Raw genomic sequence first — 20,569 nt, 5'->3', positions numbered from 1 at the left:
TAATTTCTTCTGGGAAAGGTGGAAAGAGCAGGGTCGTCTCCTGGGGGCAAAGAACTTCAGAAAAAAAGGGATAAAAACGGAAGGACGGAGAGGGCAAGAGAGAGGGAGGGACCCGGAGAGGCGCGCGTCTTCCTCCCCAAGGTCGCGGCAGCGCCCGAGGGCACCCACAGGGCTACGTGTCCCAGAGGCTGGCACCGGCCGGGCAGGGGCCGCCCCCTCCTTCTCCGCGGGGCCGGCGGGGTCGCGAGGGCCCGGGCGGGCTGGCTCCCCCGAGCGGCTCCCGCCGAGAGCTTTTCCAGCCGGGGGTTCGCTCAGCTCGAGCGGCGGCAGCGGGCGGCCGCGGCGGCCGGACCTGCGTGCGTGTGCCTGCGCGCGGGGGGGGTCGCGCGTGGCGGGGGTGGGGGAGGAGCGGCGTAGCCCGCGGCGGGGGAGGGGGCCACGCGTCCGGGCGCGGAGTTGGCGCGCGGGCGGCGGCTTGCGCGCCGCCTCGGGCCCCGCGGCCTCCGCGGCGCCCCTTCCGGGGAGTTCCCGCCCGAGCGCCCCGGGGGCGCCCCCGCTCCGACCGCGCTGAGCTTCCGACGTAGCCGCCGAGCGCCGCGGCGCGGTTCCAGGGGGCCCGGTGCGCGCGCGGAGCGCCTCTGCGGCCCGAGCACGGCGTGGCACTTGGCAGACGCTCCCTGGGCGGTGGGGGCGGCGGCGGCGGCGGCGGCGGCGGCGGCGGCGGGGCCCGCCGTCTGGGAGCCCCGAGGGCCGGCCCCCTCCCGCCCCTTGTCCAGCCTCCGCGCGCTGCCTCCGCCCCCGGCCCGGGCCGCCCGCCCCCAGTCCCGCCCGCCCGCCGCGCCAGGCGCCGGGCCCGCCGCTGAGCCCGGCCCGCCGGCGCGCCCCGTCCGGGATGGGGCGCCTGGACGCCTGAGTCGCCGTTCGGCGCGACCTTCGCGCGGGGGAAGCAGTCGGCGCCGCGCGGCCGCGCTAGAATGGAGGGACCCGGCGGCAGCGATCCCAGCGGCGACGGGGCTGGGGACGGTGCCCACCCGGACCCCCGGGTCCCCGGCGCCCCTGCGCCCAGCTCTGGCCCGTGCGCGGCCGCCCGGGAGTCCGAGCGCCAGCTGCGCCTCCGCCTCTGCGTCCTCAACGAGATCTTGGGCACCGAGAGGGACTACGTGGGCACCTTGCGCTTCTTGCAGTCGGTGAGTGTCGCCCGGGGCGCGCGGGGACAGCCTCTGCCCGGGCCGCCAGCCCCGCTGTGGAGCGCGGGGGCCTCCAGTGCCGGGCGGTCGCCACTACCTGTGGCCGCGGTCCCTGGGGGTCGCGAGAGTCGCCTCAGGGGCGCCTCGCGGGGCGCGCGGAGAGGTGGGGAGATGCGGGCTCCCCCGGAGCCGGGCTGTCGCTTCCCTGGCCGGCCGGCGGTCCGAGTCCCGACTCGGGATCTCCCGCACTCCGTTCCCCCCCTCCCCTGCACGCTGCCCTTTTGTCTTTTTCTTTTCCCCTCCCCGCCTTTCAAATAGTTTTAAAATTAGTTGCATCCGCGAGGCAGGGGCTCTGGGACCCAGGCGCCGGGAGCTTTCGCTCCTGCTTTTTTTTCCCGGGGATTTCTTCGCCGCCTAGTGCACCGCCGAGTACTCCGGGACACCTCCTAGACATCCTAGAGCCCAGCGTCCCTCCGAGAGTAGGATACAACCCAGTGCCCGGAAGAGGGACGGAGATCCCACAAACCCACAAAACCTCGGGGTAGGACCCTTTTCCCCAGTGCACGCGTTTTTGTTGGAGTTTGGGGAGAGTGGGTTTCGAACTCTCGACTTGGCAGTCCAGGTCCCACCCCTATTTCTAAGTGGCAAAACCACAGCATCAGACTCTCTAAAATAAACAGCCCAGCGCTTACTCTGTGGCAGGCGCCCACATGTGTCATCAGGAGGTTTAACCTTCCGAGTGGCCCATGAAGTGGGGACGAGTATTTACCCCATGTTTTAGATGGGAGAGTTTAGCTCCAGCGAGGTTGAGTAACTTGCTTAGAATCACACAGCTGGTTAATTGGGGATACTGGGTTCTAAACTCCTGTGCTGCATTTCCTTTTCTATTCTTTTTTCTTCTTTTCCTTTCTTTCCATCGTTCTTTTCTCCTGTGAGCGGGAGGAAGGGGCCACTTCCCTACTCTCCTGGGAAGTGAGAAAAGTGGCCAGGGGGCGGAGGGGGTGGGCCTGGGGCCAAGCCTGGGTGGAAGTTAGGAGACTCCGAGGGCTTTAATCTCCTTGCCTCCTGCTGGGACCTCATTTACTCCCTTCTTGGCTCTAGGAAGTCTTTTAATCCTGGTTAAGGAAGGGCTGGTGGGGGCGGTGGTTGTTCCTTCAGAGACCCCAGAGCCAGGCTGTGCAGCTCCCAATTGCCAAGGGAAAGAGGGAGACTCTGGCATCCTCTGGGGTCCCCATTGGCTTGGAGGTACGGCTAAGGCTGTGTGAGGTCCGAGTTCTAACTCGGGGAGGAGAGAGCCCTTCTCTCTGTGAAAAGAGGTGTGTTCGTGTGTGTGTGTGTGTGTGTGTGTGTGTGTGTGTGTGTGTTGGGAGGGGTTGGGGAGTTGTGTGGTGGCATTGAAAACCATTTGGCTAAAGGACCCTTCTAGAAAGGCCTGTGAGAGGGTTGGTGTTTCTTTTTGCCTCTCTCCCTCTCTCATAGTTTAAATAAATAAATAAATAAATAAATAAATAAATAAATAAATAAAGGAATCTGGTAGTTTCTATCTCTGGGCAATGTCAAATTCTAGGGAACTCCTCACTTCTCCTTCTGAGCCACTCCCTGCTCCTCAGTCAGGAAAGGAAAGAGGAAAGACAAACCAATTTTTATATTAATGGGTAAGAAAATATATCTCTCCCTCCCACGCCCTTGCCTAGATGGTGTGGTGCATTTCAGAGCAGATACAGATCGTGTTAGGGTTAACTGTGGTTTTAAATTGTCCACTTGTAGAGTCCGAGGTTGCTGGAATAATGGAAATTGATTGGAATCAATGGCTCTTATTATTAAAGAAACAAGAAAAAAAAGGTTTCTGTATTTTCCACATTATTGAGGTCATCAGTTTTTGTTTCGATTGACCTGTCGGTTCTGAGATGAGCTGGTTCTTGGACCAGTCCTGCTATACCTGCCCTGGCCTCAGTTTGCCCACCTGTAAACCAAGGGGAGGAGAATCCAGACGTCTTCTCTGCCTTGTCCTTTTGGGTGTCCCCAAGCTGTTGCCAGAAATGGACTGATTGTGTAACCTGACCAGCCATACATACCTCGTTTGTGAGCCACAGGAGGCCTCTCTTGTTTTGCTCCATCAGAAATGCCCCCTAAACCACCCAAGGCCTTTCGGTTTGGAAAACCCAGGGCTTCGCTTCGGGGACTGCTAATTACCAAGGCTTTCCACGCATCCAGGCTGGCAGCCTGCGTGGTCTCTTCTGTCTTCCCACTCGCTCCTCTGAGCCTTTATACTTGGTAAGGGAAGAATGCTTGGTAATCCCTCCCGGCTTTTAATTCCATGGGGCAGAGCTTCCCTGGCCTCCCTGGGTCCCTAGTTTCAAGGCTCTGTTGTCAGTAGAAATGAAGGCTTTGTGGTTGACTGTGAATTGTGGGAGATGCAGAAAGGCCAGCTCTGGTGGGTTCCTGCCCTCAAGGAGGGGACAGTCTAGTCCATGGTGGCAAAGTGGATGTTTACAGAAATCCAAGTATGAGGCTGGGCTCTGGAGCTAGACTGCTTGGGATTGAGTCCTGGGGCTGTATAACCTTAGGGCAACTGGCTTAACCTTTCTGGGCCTCAGTTTTCTCATCTGTGGAGTAGGAGCTGATAATAGATCTTATCTTACAGGGTTTTTAAGAGTGTAAGTCAGTTATATAAATATATATAAAGCACTTAGAACACTGCCTCGTAGGTAGTAAGGCATATAAATGTTAGTATCATCATTACTTATTTTGTTATATGGTAATTAAATAATATAGATGATTAGGGTTCTAGGATTTCAGCATCAAGTGAGCAGGAGTAGTCAGGGAGGGCTCCCTGGAGGAAGTGAGGTCTGAGTCAGCACCGAAAAGAGGACAGGGAGCCTGAGCGAATTTCCTTTTGACCATCTAAACTCCGGAACCAGTGGTTTTCTTTGGTTCCGGTTCTGGGGCTCTGTGGTTCCTCCAGAATCTCCCCATCTTTCCTCACCTCCTTCAGGAACTGGATTGCACCCCTTCCCCATCTCCAAGGGGGACTGATAGCCTTGGTGCCTTGTTTTGTGTGTGTTTATTTAAGGGTCATGGAAATGCAAGGAGAGCCCTCTTGTAGAGATGCTGGGTCTTTCTTGGAGGACCCCGCAAAAATGGTGGGAGAAAGTGCCCTGGGTTTTGACTCAGAGCCTTGGATTTCAACATTTAGAAAGCCCTGACCGTGTTGGGTGCTCCCTGTGTGCTCTTGGTCAGTGTCAATAATGATAATAACAATTACAGTCGTTAGTGGGTAGGAGCTGACACTGATTCATAATTTACTGCTCTGGGCGCTTCACATGTATCAACTTATTTGATCTTTCCAATACCACCATGAAGAAAGTGCTGCTGTTGCCCCATTGACACATGAGGAAATTGTGGCGAAGATAGTTTCAGTGAGCTGGGTCACGCAGACAGCCGTGCCAGAATCTGATCCCAGGCTGGCCACCCCAGAGCTCATGTCCCTAGACGCCTCACAGACTGCCTCTGCCTCAGAAAGGCCTCGGCCCATGATTTATTAAGGTGGCGAAACGGGGATTCGAACCCGGGTCTCTGTGATATCCTGACCCTCTGCCTGCGCTTTCCCTGGTTACTCCCCTCCGTGGCTCCCATTCTCTCTTCCGCAGAATGGGCAGAACTATAGAAGAATAGAAATGGCAGGCGGCCAGATTCCTCCTCCGTGCTCCACGGCTGTTTGTGAAGGGAGTGTTGAGTGTGGAGCTCTGGAGCCAGGCTGCTGGTGTTCGCATCCTGGCTTTACCCCACAATGACTGTGCGTGGCCCTGGGCATGCCACCAGCCTGTTCAGTGCCTCAGTTTTCCCATCTGCACAATGGGAACAGTATAGCACCTGTGTCCTAGGGGTGTTATGAAGCCTCAATGAGCCTGACGCCGAAGCCGTTTGAAGGGTGCCAGACGCGCAGTTGGTATTCAGATGCTATGGTGGCTGTTTTGCTGACGTACAGCAGTGGGGGGCGGAGAGGGTTGTCTGTTTGGGGTTCGTGGGGCTCCCCCGCTTAAAGAGGAGGACAGGTGAACCTTGGGCTCACCGGTTTCTTGGTTGGATTTTGGTTTTGGGTTCCTGCCTGCAAGTGAGGAGACTCTGGGGTAAGTGCCAACGCGGCTGTGGTGGGAAGAGAGGGGGAGCCTGGGTGGATGCGTAGAGAGACCCCTGGGTAAGGGTTGGTCAACAGGACCCCGTAGGGCTCCCTTGATGGAGGACAGACACCTGTCATTCCCAGAGGGTCTCCTCCACCGGCTGGGGGATGGTCCTGGACGATCAGGGGGTGTGGGCAGAAAGCTCCCAGAATGCTTTCTGTGGTTCTGCTTTTTTGGGGGGTTGGAGACAAGAGCTTTTCCTCTCTTTGGAGCTCTGCTTGCCAAAAGAAGAAACTGTGGTTTTGTGTTGTCACTGCTTTTTTTTTTTTTTTTTTTTAAAGATTCTTTGCTTCCAGTCTCTCACTAGAGAGAAATGCCAGGGGGTGGAGGTGAGGGACACATTTTAAATTCTGCAGTCACCGAAACAGAATGACCTACCCGGTCGGTGACTTCCGGGATGTTCACGAGGGTGTGTTGCAAAAGGTAGGATGCTGAGATGCGTATGTGACACAATTCTGCTTTGGGAAAATAAACAGAAGTCATAATATACACATGTCCGTTGTATATGTCACATTACAGGAGCTTAGGGAAAAGGACACAAGGATGTGTTTCTTGTGGAGAAAAGCAAGCAGGAAGATAATGAAAGGAAAAATGCACTCACAAATCTCATGTATAATACTCTTCTCATATCAAACCAGGCACATGTGTATGAGCATATATGTTACAAAATTCTGACAGAGAGAATTGCATTCCTGCATGGTTATCAGGCTAGTGTAACCTCAGTAATGATAATTTGCTAACACTTATAATAAAGTTCTAAATGTTTACCAGCCCTGTGTAGAGCATTCTCTGTGTATCAACTCAGAAGTGCTAGGTATTTATTGTGCGTCCCATTTTTACAGATGAAACCCAAGGCACAGAGAGGCCAAGTCAGTTTTGCAAGGTCACACAGCCTGACAGGGCTGGGACTCAGACCCAGGTAGTCTGGCTGCAGAACCCTCATTCTTTCCCGTTCTCCTGAACTACCCAAAATGATGCTGTGTTCGTGACCAAAATTAACGGCCTTTGTGAGACCTCCAGCTGCCCATGTGGGCGAAGAATTAAGCCCGAAGGTCCAAATTATCAGAGCTTTTTAGGATGCCGGAGAACCTGGGCCAGGCCACTTTGTATTAGGCCACAACATCATTAGGGAGTCAGTGAAAGTCTTTTGATGACAAAAACCTAAATGTCAGCCGGAGTTGGGAGGGGGCACCTTTTGTGTGGGGCGAACAGAGCTTCACACAGGCAAACGCAGAAATCTGGGCTGAGTGTCTCCGTGTGCAGGCAGTGTTCTGGGCCAGGAAAATGCAGCTGTCAACAGGGCACATGTGGCCCTTGGCCTTTGGAGAAGGCTGACCCATCAGAGATGCTGCATCTCGTGCATTTGAGTGAGGGTGTTCTCCAGGTGAGCATCCTAGAGCCCATTCACCATGATTGGGTGTTTTCCCTTATAACCGTTTATCTGTCACTTAAAAAAGCAGGTGGATGGGATTGGTGTCCTTGGCCTTTGGAGGCTTCCGGGCACCCCTTTCCTAGAGGGTGTCCCCCTGAGTCCACTGAGCAGAAGGCCTCTTGAGCTCTGGCCACTCCCTCAGATCGACAAACCCACATTCTCTTTGCTTCACGGTGCCCCCTCCCAAGCCTCCCCCCCCCCCAACCTGTGCAAGAATTGTCTCTGAAGCAGGTCATGCCTGGCTGCAGAAGAACTTGACCTCTCAGATTTTTGTGATTTCTCATCCTTTTTTTTTCCAACGGCCACCAGCTCTCTGGCTGGAATCGTGGCAGGTGGCGGGTAGGCAGGGTGGACAGGTCCTCAGACCAGCATGCCTTGCTCCCCCGGGGCACAGGGCGAGGCCAGAGTTGGTCCTTGCCCCAGAGTTGTGGAGACATAGAACATGAGAGTAAGCTGGGGGGAGAGGGCAGGGGTCTGAATCTCCTTGTTTTGCCTGTGAAGCCCCAGAGGGACTCCCTGTAGAAGTCGTGGCCCCCAGAGGGAGGTGCGCTCTGGTCAAGGGTGGCGGCCCTGCGGCCGGTCAGGGTTCCATCCGGAGAGTTCTGGGAGAAGGCTGGGGTGGCCCTCGCCCTTTTCCCAGGATTTGAGTTTTAGCCTGGCTCAAGGGTCCCCCTTAAAGAGGCTCCTCAGGGGGCATTTCAGCCCTAGCAGCTGGTCTGTGGTGAATCGTCCGTATTTTAACCCTTGGCCCCACTGGAAGGTGGGGGCGGGATCATCTTCCCTTGTGGCGACTGTCCTGTGAGTTGTAGGATGCTTCACAGCAGCACTGGCCTCTGCCCCCTAGATACCACCAGTGCCCTTCCGTCAGTTGGGACCATTGAAAAAGGTCTCCAGATATTGCCCATGGCCCCCAGGGGGACTGGCTGCCAACCTTTGACCCCCAGTTCTGCTTTTGCACCGTATTCTGGGGCCTTTACGCACACATCTCGGAGCATGAGAAATCTGTGCCGTCTCTGTGACTGTATGCATGTGTACGTGCTTACCTGAGTGGTGTGATAGGGTTGCTCTTTTCACCCAGCGGTCTGTCTCAGGTTCACGGTTAGGAGCGTCGAATCTAGGGGCGCCTGGGTGGCTCAGTCGGTTAAACCTTCGACCCTTGATTCCAGCCTAGGTCATGATCTCGCGGTCTGTGAGTTCGAGCCCTGCATCGGACTCCACACTGACGATGCTGAGCCTGCTTGGGATTGTCTCTCTCCTTCCCTCTTTGCCCCTCTTCTGCTCGCTCTCTCTCTCTCAAAAAAGAAACAAACAAACAAACAAACAAACAAACAAAGAAAAAGCATGGATTCTAGACACCCAACGGCCTGGGTTCAAATCTCAGCTCTGCCCCCGTGTGACCTTGGGCAAGTCCTTTTGCGTCTCTGAGTCCTGGTTTCCCCATCATCCACGGGGAGTGCCTGCAGAGCGGAGTGCTGAGCCAAGGTCACAGCCGCCCCACTACCTGCCACAGGCTCTCCTGTTATCCGAAAGGAAGCCCTGAGAAAGAAGGGAAGTCCTCCAGCCTCCCAGCCCTATGTAGATTTTTCAGTTTATTTTTATTTTCCCGGCTCCTTGAGGACCAGAGGGGTTTGCCTCTTTTGTCTTGTGGTCGGACGCTCAATCTGTGTTTACCCGCCTGGTTCCTTCCCCAGGGTGGGACTGACAGACGATCCCTTGTTTCTGGGCCAGGGGAGGCCAGGCTATTTCAGGCTGGCGGGACTAGGGCCACCAAAGTCTGGTGGAAGCAGGTGGGGTGGCCATGAGCCACCAGGATCCGGGGTCTCGTACTTTCGCCCTTGCAGGGGGGTGGTGGGAAGCTTCTGCAAGGAGCGGGGCCAGGCCCAGAGCGGGCTGTGGGCAGTCCGTGCTTTCATTCACTGGTTCACTTAGTCATTCAATAAACGCACATTGAATGCCTACTGTGTGCCAAACACTGGGCTAGGTGCCGGCACATGGCCAGGACAAGATGGACAAGGTTCCTGCCCTCGTGGAATCTTCAGACAATACAAAGAGGTCACTTGAGAAGGTGGCAACAGATGGAATAATAGTATCTGCTGAGGCCTTACTGTGTGCTGAGTCCTGTGCTGAGTGCTTTGTATGGATTATCTCTTTGAGCCTTTGCAACAACCCTCTCCTGTAGGGGGTTCTCTCATATATCTGTTTTGCATATGGGGAAACTAAGGCCCAGAGAGAGTGATTTGCTTAGGTCTACTCAGCTGGCGAGTGGATGTGCCAAGAAGGGAAGTAAAATGAGGGTGTGTTGGTGATAGGGGTAGTGGCATCTGCTTGTGATGGGGTGGCCAAGGAAGGCCTCTCTGAAGAGGTGGCTTTTGAGCTGAGTCCTGAGGCCGAGAAGGAGCCAGCTGTAGTTGAGAGAAGTGTGTTCTAGGTAGAGGGGGCAGCATGTGCAAAGGCCCTGAGGCAGGACTATGCTTAGCTTGTTTGAGGAACAGCAAGAGGCCAGGTTGGTGGAGCTGAAGAGAGGAAGTCGGTGTGGCATGAGACTCATGCACTTTATTAGTGGGTGAGGAGCCCCTGGAGGGTTTTCAGCTGGGGTGTGGCTTCGTCTGATTGATGATCTGAAAGTCTTACTGCGCAAGGGCCTTCCCAAGATCGCAGCAGCCACCTCCTGTCTCTGGCCTGGACGCTCACCCAGGAGGGAGGACCACACTTTCTGCTTGCCAGGCAGATCCCCAGACCCTCTGTCTGGGAAGGCTGTTGTGTGAATCAGGGCCATTTCTGTCCCCTATCTAGGTCTCAGCTGAGTACTGAGTACTCAGTGAGTACTGTGTCTGAGCTGACCACACCCAAAGAGGAGTTTGGGTCCCTGTTCATGGCCAGGGTGTCAGTAGGCTGTGCTGGTGGCCGCTGGGGAGATGGCTGTTGATACACGACGGGTCTCTGCTTCCTGTGAGAGAGGAAGGCACCCCCTGTTTTCTGTTCAGGAAACTAATTTGCATGATTAAAAACTACCTCCGCTCATAATACCATCTTAACAACGTTTTCCTCTGTAGCTCTCACCTCTGCCCTGGGCGGTGTGAGTGTGTGTGTGTGTGTGTGTGTGTGTGTGTGTGTGTGTGTGTGTGTATTTTTCAGACCCACTTTGCAGGTGAGGAAAACTGAGGCACAGAAGGTCAAGTGGCTTGTCTAAGGACACCCGGGCCTGCCCCGTTCTGTCCTCCAGACACAGAGCCGGAGGGGGCCAGTTAGAACTTAAGTCACTTCATACCACTGCCCTGCTCAGAGCCCTCCCGAGACTCCCGCTTCCCTCTGAGTAGAAGTGAAGGTCTCAGGATGGCCTGGAAGGTCCTGTGAGATCTGTCCCTGTTTCCTTTCAGGTCCCCTCTCCTGTTTCTCTTCTTTCTCCTGCAGATTTTTGGTTTTGTTTTTTAGTTTATTTATTTTGAGAGAGAGAGAGAGAGAGAGAGAGAGAGTAGGGGAGGGCAGGGGGCAGAGAGAGAGATTCTTAGAATCCCATGCAGGCTTCTCACTGTCAGTGCAGAGACTGATGCGGGGCTCGAACTCGCGAATTGTGAGATCATGACCTGAGCTGAAATCAAGACACTTAACTGACTGAGTCACCTGAGCGCCCCCACGTACGGTTCTTTTAATTGAGACGCGATTCACACACCATAAATCTCACCCTTGCAGAGCGTATGATTCGGTGCTTTTGAGGATATTCGCCAAGTTGTGCAATTATCCAGAATCTCCTTTTGCTCCTACTCCCTCCCGCCCCCAAGCCACGTGTGCCCTTTCTCCTGCCTCAGGGTATTCTCGCCTCTTCTGTTTGGAATGTTCTTCCCCCGTATCCCTAGGGCTCACTCTGGCATGTTCCTGAGGAGGTCTCCCTCCCCCTTTCAAACCTGTCCTCCACCCCCACCTGCACACTTCCTATCCTTTCCCTTCCGTGCCCCTTCCATGCGGGAGTCTTCTCCACCACTTGACACACTAGATGGCTGACTTACTTACTGTTTATTGTTTGTCTCACTCACGCGAATGTCAGCTCCAAGAGGATAGGGCGTTTGTCTGTTCCACTCACTTTGTCTGTTAGACACTGAGAACCGTGCCCGGCCTGTGGTAGGTGCTCATTAAATATTTTTGGAATGAAAAAAATGGCTTTTGCTTTGTACCCATGTTTATGTTTTATAGAATAGGATTATCGTGACCGATGCAACTGCTAAATACTTCTGTGCAGACTTTTGGGGGCCTGGGGCTAAGATAGTTTGAGGGCCAAAGGTGGGTGTGGGCTGCCTGGACTGCTGTGTTCACTGATAAACCCCCACCACCCAGCTCTCGTGAGCTTTGGTCAAGGGAGTGGTTGAGTGAAAGTTGGAGGAGGCACTGTCTGGTTCCTGCTCCTTTTTTTTTTTTAATGTTTGTTTGTTCCGTTTATTTAGAGAGCCTGTGCGTACAAAGAGGGGAGGGGCAGAGATGGAGGGAGAGAGAGAATCCCAAGCAGGCTCCGCGCTGTCAGCGCAGAGCCTGATGCGGGGCTCGAACTCACCAACTGCGAGATCACAACCCGAGCCGAGATTGAGTCTGATGCCTAACCGACTGAGCCACCTAGGCACCTCTCCTGCTGCTTTCTTAACGAGTGGCCTTGGCTTGATTTGGGAGGGTGCACCCCAGTGTGGGGAGTGGCTACAGACTGGTGTCCTTGGCCTGCTGCCCTTACCACACCAGGAGGGCCGAGGGAGCTCTGTGTGGTCCCAGCCACCAGTCGATGGCTGGCCGGACTGTTGTTAGGTGGTTTTTAAGATTTATTTCACCTTGGTCACAAAGGCGATAAATATGGTGGTGGTGTCTGTGTCAAAAGCACATGCCCTTATGTCTGTGTCTGTTCAGCTATAAGCACTCTTTTATGGAGGCAAATATGGTGAAATGGTTTGTGAATATGCCTGGCTGTACCTATCATGTATTTCTACATATGTACAGGGGTCTAGACATAAAACTGTAGTATGCCCTATTTATGAGTAATTTAACACATTTTTAAAGTTTTTTTTAATGTTTATTTTGAGAGAGAGAGAGAGAAATAGAGTGCAAGCCGGGGAGGGGCAGAGAGAGAGGGAGACCCAGAATCCGAAACAGGCTCCAGGCTCCGAGCTGTCAGCACAGAGCCCAACGCGAGGCTCGAACTCAGGGACCGCAAGATCATGACCTGAGCCGAAGTCAGGCACTTAACCGACTGAGCCATCCAGGTGCCTCTCTATTCTTTTTTTTTAAGCTTATTTATTTATTTTGAGAGAGAGAAAGACAGAGCATGAGTGGGAGGGGGGCAGAGAGGGAGGGAGACACAGAATCCAAAGCAGGCTCCAGGCTCTGAGCTGTCAGCACAGAGCCCAACGTGGGCCTCGCACTCACTGACCTGATCATGACCTGAGCTGAAGTCGGATGCTTAACCGACTGAGCCACCCAGGCGCCCCAATTTAATACATTTTCTTAAAGTCAGTTTTCTGGTAACTTTTTATTTTGACACGTCAAGAATAGAGTACCCCTGGGGCGCCTGGGTGGCGCAGTCGGTTAAGCGTCTGACTTCAGCCAGGTCACGATCTCGCGGTCCGTGAGTTCGAGCCCCGCGTCAGGCTCTGGGCTGATGGCTCGGAGCCTGGAGCCTGTTTCCGATTCTGTGTCTCCCTCTCTCTCTGCCCCTCCCCCGTTCATGCTCTGTCTCTCTCTGTCCCAAAAAAAAAAATAAATAAATAAAAAATGTTGAAGAATAGAGTACCCCTGTATAACCTTCATCCAGATTCACCAGCTGGCAGTTGTTGACTACATGTGCTTTTATTTTATTTTTTATTTTGAGAGAGGGAGAGAAAGAGAGAGCGTGTGCATGTGACCAGGGGAGGGGCAGCGAGGGAGAGAGAATACCAAGCAGGCTCAGCGCAGAGCCTGCTGCAGGGCTTGATACCATGACCGTGAGATCATGACCTGAGCCAAAATCAGGAGTCGGACACTTACCTGAGCCACCGAGGCACCCCACATTTGCTTTTAACTCTCCTCTTTCTCCTCTCCCACCTGTCTCCCCCAGCCCCATAGAGACACGCATGCATGCACACACACGTTCACGTTATTATTATCGCGTTGATCTACTTGAGAGTAGTTGCGGGTGTGGTGTCCCTAAATAACTCAGCATGTGTCTCCTAAGAACGTGGACAGTGTTGTGTCACTGCAGTGCACTGAACAAAATCAGGAAATTTAACATCAATACGGATTTATACACTTCTACAATCTAAATTCATATTTCACCCCTTTCCCCCAAAACATCGTTATATCTAGCCACCAAGACACTTGGGAGGACGGGGGGACGTTTGAGTCGTGTCCATATGAGTCCGAGGGCTCCCGCATGCCCACACGATCCCTTGGCACATCTGGTCCCCCTCCCCTCCCATCCCTAGTCTGGGGTCCAGTCGTGGATCATGTCTCCTTGGTGATTTTGTGTGTGATTTTGACCCTGTGTGCAGGCGGTAGAGACTCTTCACTGAGACGTGGCTCTGCCCGTGCTTGTCCTCGGCCACCGCTCCCCAGCTCTGTGACCTTGGGCAGCTGACTCTTGGGCCTTAGTTTACTTAGCTGTAAGATGGGCAAATCTCTGTTCCTACCCGATAGGCTTGCGGGATTCCGCCGCACATGTTATCGAGCGCCTGCGGGGTTTCTGGCCCCGTTGTCGATGCTGGGGGTTCCGCAGTCCAGGGCAGGCAAGCACGTGGGCCCCCGGGGGGCTTCCTCTCCCGTGGCCGCCGAGGAGGAAGGATTCGCTGGCGTGGTGTCAGTTTCCAGGGACACCCGCCACGCACTGGCCATCTCTGCTGTCACCGCACTCACTGTAGCACGTGGAGAAAATCAGGACCCTTCCAAATAGGCAGTGTCCCCGTGACCCTCCCTCCGTGTTCTTCGCTGTTGTTTTAGCCTGGGGGCGACCGTAGTGCACACGCGATATCGTGTGGCCCCTGCTTCTCTGGCCCCTTCTGTGGGGTTCCTCCCAGGTTTCCGCTAAGCCCTCTTCATCACTGAGCCTTTGAGGGCTTCATGACAAAACACGGGGGCCCCGGCTCCCCGCCGTCCGGGTCGGATCCTAGGTGCTTCGTGGCTGTGTCATGCAGGCCGTCTGCTTCACCCGTGTTCGCCTTGGTGTCCTCTTTCCGGAAATAGTGCATCTCCTAGGTCAGTGGGAGAGTTAGATGAGTCCACAAATCCGTGAAGCTCACAAACCACTGCCCTGCACGTGGTAGGTGCTTCCCGTGTATTAGCTACAATTCCAGTGATCCTCCTAACGCAACAACATCATGTTAATACAATTATTATTACTTAAACATCCGTCTTAGATTGTGTGTTTACATGGTTTTCAGTTTTCCAAAGCGACAGACCACGCACATCGTCTTTGTTCAAGCCGCCAGTTCCTGTATTGATTCAGTAACTGAGGGCTGAAGAAACCTTGGTTTAGACCTTTTGGTTTTTACTACCCCAAATAAATCCTTGGCAGCTAGAATCCTAGAATCGGGTTGGAAGGGCTGGAAGAGACCACGAATTCACGTCTCATTTTTCTTATTCTTCCAGAAGGGGAAACTGAGGCTCAGAGCTGTTCCAAGCCTGACTTGGCCCAGGCTTACCAAGTGAGATTGTGACTGAGACGGAGTTTGAACGCAGGTTTCCTGACTCCTGTCCGGCGATTGTCCTGTGTGTCCCCAGGATTCCTGTGTTTCTGGGAAACGTTGCTGTCAGATTCTCTGACCTTAGTGGTCATAAGCGTGTGTATGTGTGTGTGTTGGGGTTGTGGGGTGGGCGGGGGGCTCTTGCTGTGAGCCCAGGTCCAGTGCTAGCTGCTGAGGACACAGAGCTGATTAAAACAGACCTTGTTACTATCATTTGTGGTCCGTGGTCCATAGAAAATGTATGCACACCAAGCTCCTATGCCTACAGGCAGTGCTTGGCTGGAGCTAAAGAGCAGCCCCTCCCTTCAGATGGGACTTTGCCACAGACCTCACTCTTCCCTGATATCCCTCAGGTTGAAACTTAACGGTGGTTACCATGTATCATTACTCTTGCCCTGCTGGTTTTTCTTTTCTTTTCTTTTCTTTTCTTTTCTTTTCTTTTCTTTTCTTTTCTTTTCTTTTCTTTTCTTTATTTTTATTTTTATTTTTATTTTTATTTTTATTTTAAATGTAGAGTTAAGAGGGGCAATGGAACATTTCTTCTCACCTTTGTTTCTATCAAATGGAAAACTGAAAGCCAAAGAGGGTTATGTGTGTGGTTTTTTTTTGTTGTTAAGACTTATTTATTTCTAAGAGAGAGAGAGAGACAAAGCATGAGTGGAGGAAGGGCAGAAAGAGAGAGAGAATCCCAAGCAGGCTCCCCACTGATAGTGAGATCATGATCTGAGCCGACCTTAGACACTTAACCGGCTAAGCTGCTCAGGCGCCCCAAGAGGATCATGTGTTTTAAGAAAAGTAGGAGGCGGCACATTTCTCTTTGGAAGAGAGATGTGTTTAATAAGGAAAAATAGGCAAAAACGGGCTCTTCTGTTAAGAGGATGCCACCCTCATTGGCATCCCGAAGGCCGCCTGGCTAGCTGCACTGCCTCACCTGCCGGCCCTGTGGGCAGTTGAGCCCGAGATGCGTGTTCCAGTGTGTGGGTGCTCCCTCTGGGTCTGCGAGGTGAGTAGAGGGGGAGAAGGACGTTCTCCCTTAGGGTGACTCCACGATCCCAGCTTCCGCCTCCTGGGGCCTGTGGGGCCGAGATCCCCACATCCGTCTGTCCTACTTCCTGAATCTTGTTCTGTACTTACGCTCCTTTGGGAGGTCCTGGGGTACAGACCTCAGAGAGAAAGCAGTGGGTTCCTGCAAAGGTGTGAGAGGGACCCTCAGCTGTCGTGTGGGGCCCCTGCTATCACCCCCGGTCAGGCTCAGCGTCTTAACTGTGCGTGTGCAGCCCAGAGAGGAGCCCAGAGGAGCCCTCTCCCCTGCTTCCGTTCTCCCACATCTCAGTTTTGAGAGAATAACAACAATGACAAGAACAATGATAACAGCACTGCTGTTGCTGATGAGAACAGCCAGTGCCGATTATCAGAAGTCCTTGGTTGCAAGTGACAGGAGGTCCAGCTCAAAATGCCTTAGCAAAAATGGGACTCCCTTGGCTCATGTCCGGGAAGGGTCTGTCCGGGGCCTGGAGTGAGTTCTGATTGGCTGCCTTGGGTCATGTGGCTAGGTTGGGTGAGGGGCCCACCTGTGCCATGTGGTGGTGAGGGAGCAGTCGTTCTGGGAAGGACGAAGGTCCTGGGACGGGAAGAAGGGAGGTACGGGGTGGGAGCATCTCTTCTCTTGTCTGCTTGTGTCTCCATCCCAGATGGGAAGCCTTTGCCTTCTCCTGAGTCTTGGGTTCCGGGTGAACCCTCTTGTCACCTGGCCTGCCTGGACCACCTCATGGCTTTTCCACTTCCTACCTTCAAAGCCTTGTTCATATCCTGCTTCCTTAGGAGGTCTTCCTTGACCGTTCTGGCTCTTTCCGTGGATGTAATATGTATGAGGTGTTGTGGTCAGTGGACATGTCTCAAGCAGTGTGGCCTCCCAGGAGCCTGATGGGGAAGGTTACCTATGTTGCCTGTTTTATACGTGGGGAAACAGAGGTTAAAAAGGTTCAGCAACCTGTCCACAGTCACAGAGCATCCTTTTCTCTTACTGCAGACCCCGCTGTGTACATTTCGTCTTGTCTGAGGCCACACAGCCTGGGTTTGAATCCAGGCTGTGCCCCTTCTAGGTATTGTCTCCCTAGGAAAGTGACTTACCCTCTGTATCTGGGGGAAGAACATTCCAGGCACAGGGAACAGCAAGTACAAAGGCCCTGAGGCAGGAACATATTTCAGGAAAGAGGCCGGGGTGGCTGGAGCAGAATGAGCCAGGTGGAGAGTGAAGTCAAGGAGGTAACAGTAGGAGTGGGGGGACGGCTGGTAGCTGGATTGTGCAGGGCCTTGTGGGCCACTGTAAGGATTTTGCATTTCACTGAGTGAGGTGGGGGCCCTTGGAACTTTTGAATGGAGGAGGGACAGAATCTGATTTAGTTTTTTTTTTTAATTTTTAAAAAATGTTCATTTTTGAAGGAGAGACAGAGCGTGAGTGGGGGAGGGTCAGAGAGAGAGGGGAGACACAGAATCCGAAGCAGGCTCCAGGCTCCAGCTGTTACCGCAGAGCCCGACGCGGGGCTCGAACTCACAGACTGCGAGATCATGACCTGAGGTGAAGTCGGATGCCCAACCGACCGAGCCACTCAGGCACCCCGAATCTGACTTAGTTTTCACAGGACCCCTCTGGCCGCCAGGGGAGAATGGACTGTGGAGGGGTAGGGTGGAGGCAGAGGAGGCTGCCGGGGTAGCCCAGATAGAACACCATGGCAGCTGGGGCCTGGGGTGTTCTGTGGGTGGTTAGAAGTGCGTTAATTGCCTCTTTGTGCTCCTGTGTTACTTATTAGTTGTGTGACCTTGGGTCTTGGCTTTATCTGATTGAGCCTCAGTTTTCTCATCTGTAAAGTGGGGTTAATGATGTTGCCTCTCTTAACAGGCTGTGGGATGAATTATATGAGGTGATAATTGCTGGAGTGCCTGGGTTCGAATCCAGGCTGCGCCCCTTCTAGGTATTGTCTCCCTGGGAAAGTGACTTACCCTCTGTATCTGGGGGAAGAACATTCCAGCCATAAGTGCCCAGCAAATATTTGTGGAATAAACCAGTGAGTGAAGGATGGGGAGGTGGGCTGCACCAGTCTGCCCGAAGCATCTACCTCTAAGATCAGCCCCAGAGTGGGAAGCATCCTGTACGCGCCCCCCCCCCACCCCCCCCCCCCCCCGCTTACTCTCCTCCCCACACGGAGATTTGAATGAACAGAACCCAGAATGTTCTGGCAACAGTCGCTCCCTCTTTCCTGGTAACAAAGGCATCTTTGTTATGTCTGGGTGTGAAATCCATTTCAGAAATGAGGATAGTGCAGGCTCAGGAGTCAGCTTGTGAGGATGGGGAGGGTCTTGGGAGGAAGGCATTTCAGGGCTCAGTAGATGGACAGCCTGCGTCCTGACAACCCTCTGCCCTCATTTGGGTCCAGAATGCTCTGGACTTGGTATTATTTTGTGGAATGAGAACTATGTGGCCATTCCTGCTGAGTGACCACATCGGTCAACATTACCTTCGATAGCATTACCACTGTCTTACCTCACACACGCAAAGTGATAATACACAGTGCTGGTGTGGCTGCTGGCAAACAGCCAGTTCCATAGGATGCTGGTGGGAGTGTTGATGACTGGCGTCTTTCGGGAAAAATAGTCTAGGAGTGTCTTTAGATATAAAAAAAAAAAAACCAGGATGCCTGGGTGGTGCAGTCTGTTAAGCATCTGACTTCAGCTCAGGTCATGATCTCATGGTTTGTGAGTTTGAGCCCCGCGTTGGGCTCTGTGCTAACAGCTCAGAGCCTGGAGCCTGCTTTGGATTTTACATCTCCTTCTCTCTCTGCCCCTCCCCTGCCCACACTGTCTCTCAGAAATAAAATTAAAAAAATATTAAAAAACAACAACAACAAACCAATCACAATGCCCTTTAGTTCTATTTCATTTGGGAATCTCCCCTATAGAACCCAGAAAAAAAGGTATGTAACGATTTAAGTTTACAAAGACATTTGTTTCAGTTTTGTTTATAAATGGCCAAAAGAGCAGGGGGCAGGGGAAGTCACAGTAACAGAGGAAATTCTGACCAAGACTGTTGTGTATCGATGCATTGGGCTGTGAGGCAGCTGTATAGAAGAATGAGCTTGATCTCTTCCCTTGATGTGAAGGGTTGCACACACCGTATACTGTTAAGCAAGAAAAGTTGCGAGTCAAACGTAGAGCGTGATCCCAATTTTGTGGGAAAAGGTAACGACAGTCTCTCAGTTCATGAACGTTGAGAAGGGCTCTGTAGGACGCACACCAGAATATTTACATCGTTGGTCTCAGGCTGACAATGAGGAGGGGTGCAGAGAAGATATTTTATTTATCCTTGTATTTTTTCTTTTGTTTTTTTTTGCATTGCTTCACCAGCTCTAATGAACACCTTATTTCTCAAATTAAGATAAACCCAGGGTGCCTGGGTGGCTCATTCGGTTAAGCATCCAACTCTTGATTCCAGCTCATGGTCGTGAGATCGAGTCCCGTGTCAGGCTCCGCGCCTGCTTAAGATTCTCTCTCTGCCCCTCTGCTGCTCGTGCTCTGTCTCTCAAAAAAAAAAAAAAAAAAAAAGGAAAAGAAAAGATAATGACTGGCTTCCCACTCACTATGTGGCAGGACTGTATATAATATTGGGTCATGTACATCCTCTTACGGTGCTTTGAGAGTCAGGATAGTGGAGCGATTGAGCAAGATTCTGAAACCAGCCTCCTTAAGTAAGTGAATCCAGATTTGACCAACGGACAAAGATCTTTCCCTTTACGGAGCTGACATCCTGTTGGCCTAGGACTGTGCCTAGAACATCTACAGCTTTTCTTGGCTGTCATGACTGGGGAGGCAGGATGTTGCTGGCCTCTAGGGGGTACAAGCCAGGGTTGTTGCTCATCATCCTGCAGGGTCTAGGGCGGCCCTCACGACGGTCGCCTGCCCCTGGATGCCAGCGGTGTCATGGTCGACTCTGGGTCTGGTCCCGAGTAAGAGCTCAGCAGATACTAGCCGGTCTGATGCCCTGATGACCTCAGTGTCTCTGTATTGGCCACCCATCTTACAGACAGGGCAGTCGAGGCCTGGGGAGGCATCACCAGTGAGGTGGGAGCAGGATGGCCGGTGCCTGGGCTCGGGGCTGCTCTGCCCGTCCATGAAGAGGGAAGGCCCTGACCCTGGGGAGACTCTGGAGGCCCAGAGCTTGGTGCCGGCTGCCCCTCCCGCCTCTCAGCCTGGCACCAGCCCTGTCCTCCTCGTCTGCCATTCACTGTGATGCTCGGGCCAAGACGTGTTCTCAGCCCCCTCCCCACGTGTCAGGGCGTTGTCACATCATGCTGGCAGCCGTGGAAGGTGGGGTGGGGGGAGGGGGTCGCTTTATTTCAGCTCATGAGAAAGGGCTTGGGTCGGGCGGCTCAGCCAGATCACCTCGCTTCGCCTTTGTCCCTCCCTGAGCCTCAGTGTCTCAGCTGGGCAACGGAGCCGGCTGGGGAGTGCTAATTCCTGGCCGCCTGCCCTCTCCCGGGAGCAGGGTGGGTGATGGATGCGGAACTCCTCTGTGCACAGTAGTTAGTTTAGAAGGAGCCGTTGTGGAGCACCCCCTTTGCCCAGCTCGTGGTCGGGAGGCTGGCAGGAGTCGGAGCCCAGCGGCGAGGAGCCGGGGACGATCCCTTCGTAGGGAGGCTTCGTAAAGGCTCATAGTAATCCCTTTGCTGACATTTCTCGGGTTTCTGTTTCCTGCACTGACCTCTGCCCTGACCTCCAGGCATCTATATCCGGATGACGTTCTGCTTGGGGGTCTGGTGGGCATCACAGGCTCTGCGCTTTCCCCGGCTTAGCCTGTTCAGGCCCCCCTCCCGTCCAGTCAGTGGCCCCTCTGTCCTCACACTTATCAGGCTCATCCGTGGAGCCATTTCGATTTTACTCTTCCTCTTACACCCTAGATCAGCAAGCCCCATTAGCTCTGCCTTCAACAACAACCCAGAATCTGGCCACCCCTCACCTCTCCACAGCTGCCACCATGGTTTCTGCCACCATTGTCTCCTGCTGGGGCTGGTGCAGTCACCTACTCCC

At 53.5% G+C, this 20,569-nt stretch overlaps 1 protein-coding gene across 2 annotated transcripts in view; it reads left to right on the top strand.

The window, feature by feature from the left end:
- The first annotated feature begins 831 nt into the window (after positions 1 to 831).
- The window catches only part of PREX1 (phosphatidylinositol-3,4,5-trisphosphate dependent Rac exchange factor 1), a 187,636-nt gene continuing 167,898 nt past the window's right edge, over positions 832 to 20,569 (top strand). For both annotated transcript variants that reach the window (XM_058685886.1, XM_058685885.1), the window contains exon 1: positions 832 to 1,187. In XM_058685886.1, the coding sequence (XP_058541869.1) occupies positions 975 to 1,187 (213 nt within the window). In that variant the 5' untranslated portion in view covers positions 832 to 974. The remainder of the gene's footprint in view (positions 1,188 to 20,569) is intronic.

Source organism: Neofelis nebulosa, chromosome 9 (genome assembly GCF_028018385.1).
Source record: "Neofelis nebulosa isolate mNeoNeb1 chromosome 9, mNeoNeb1.pri, whole genome shotgun sequence".
NCBI lineage: Eukaryota > Metazoa > Chordata > Mammalia > Carnivora > Felidae > Neofelis > Neofelis nebulosa.
The sequence above is the reverse complement of the archived record's forward strand: the minus strand, read 5'-3'. Positions and strand labels throughout refer to the sequence as shown.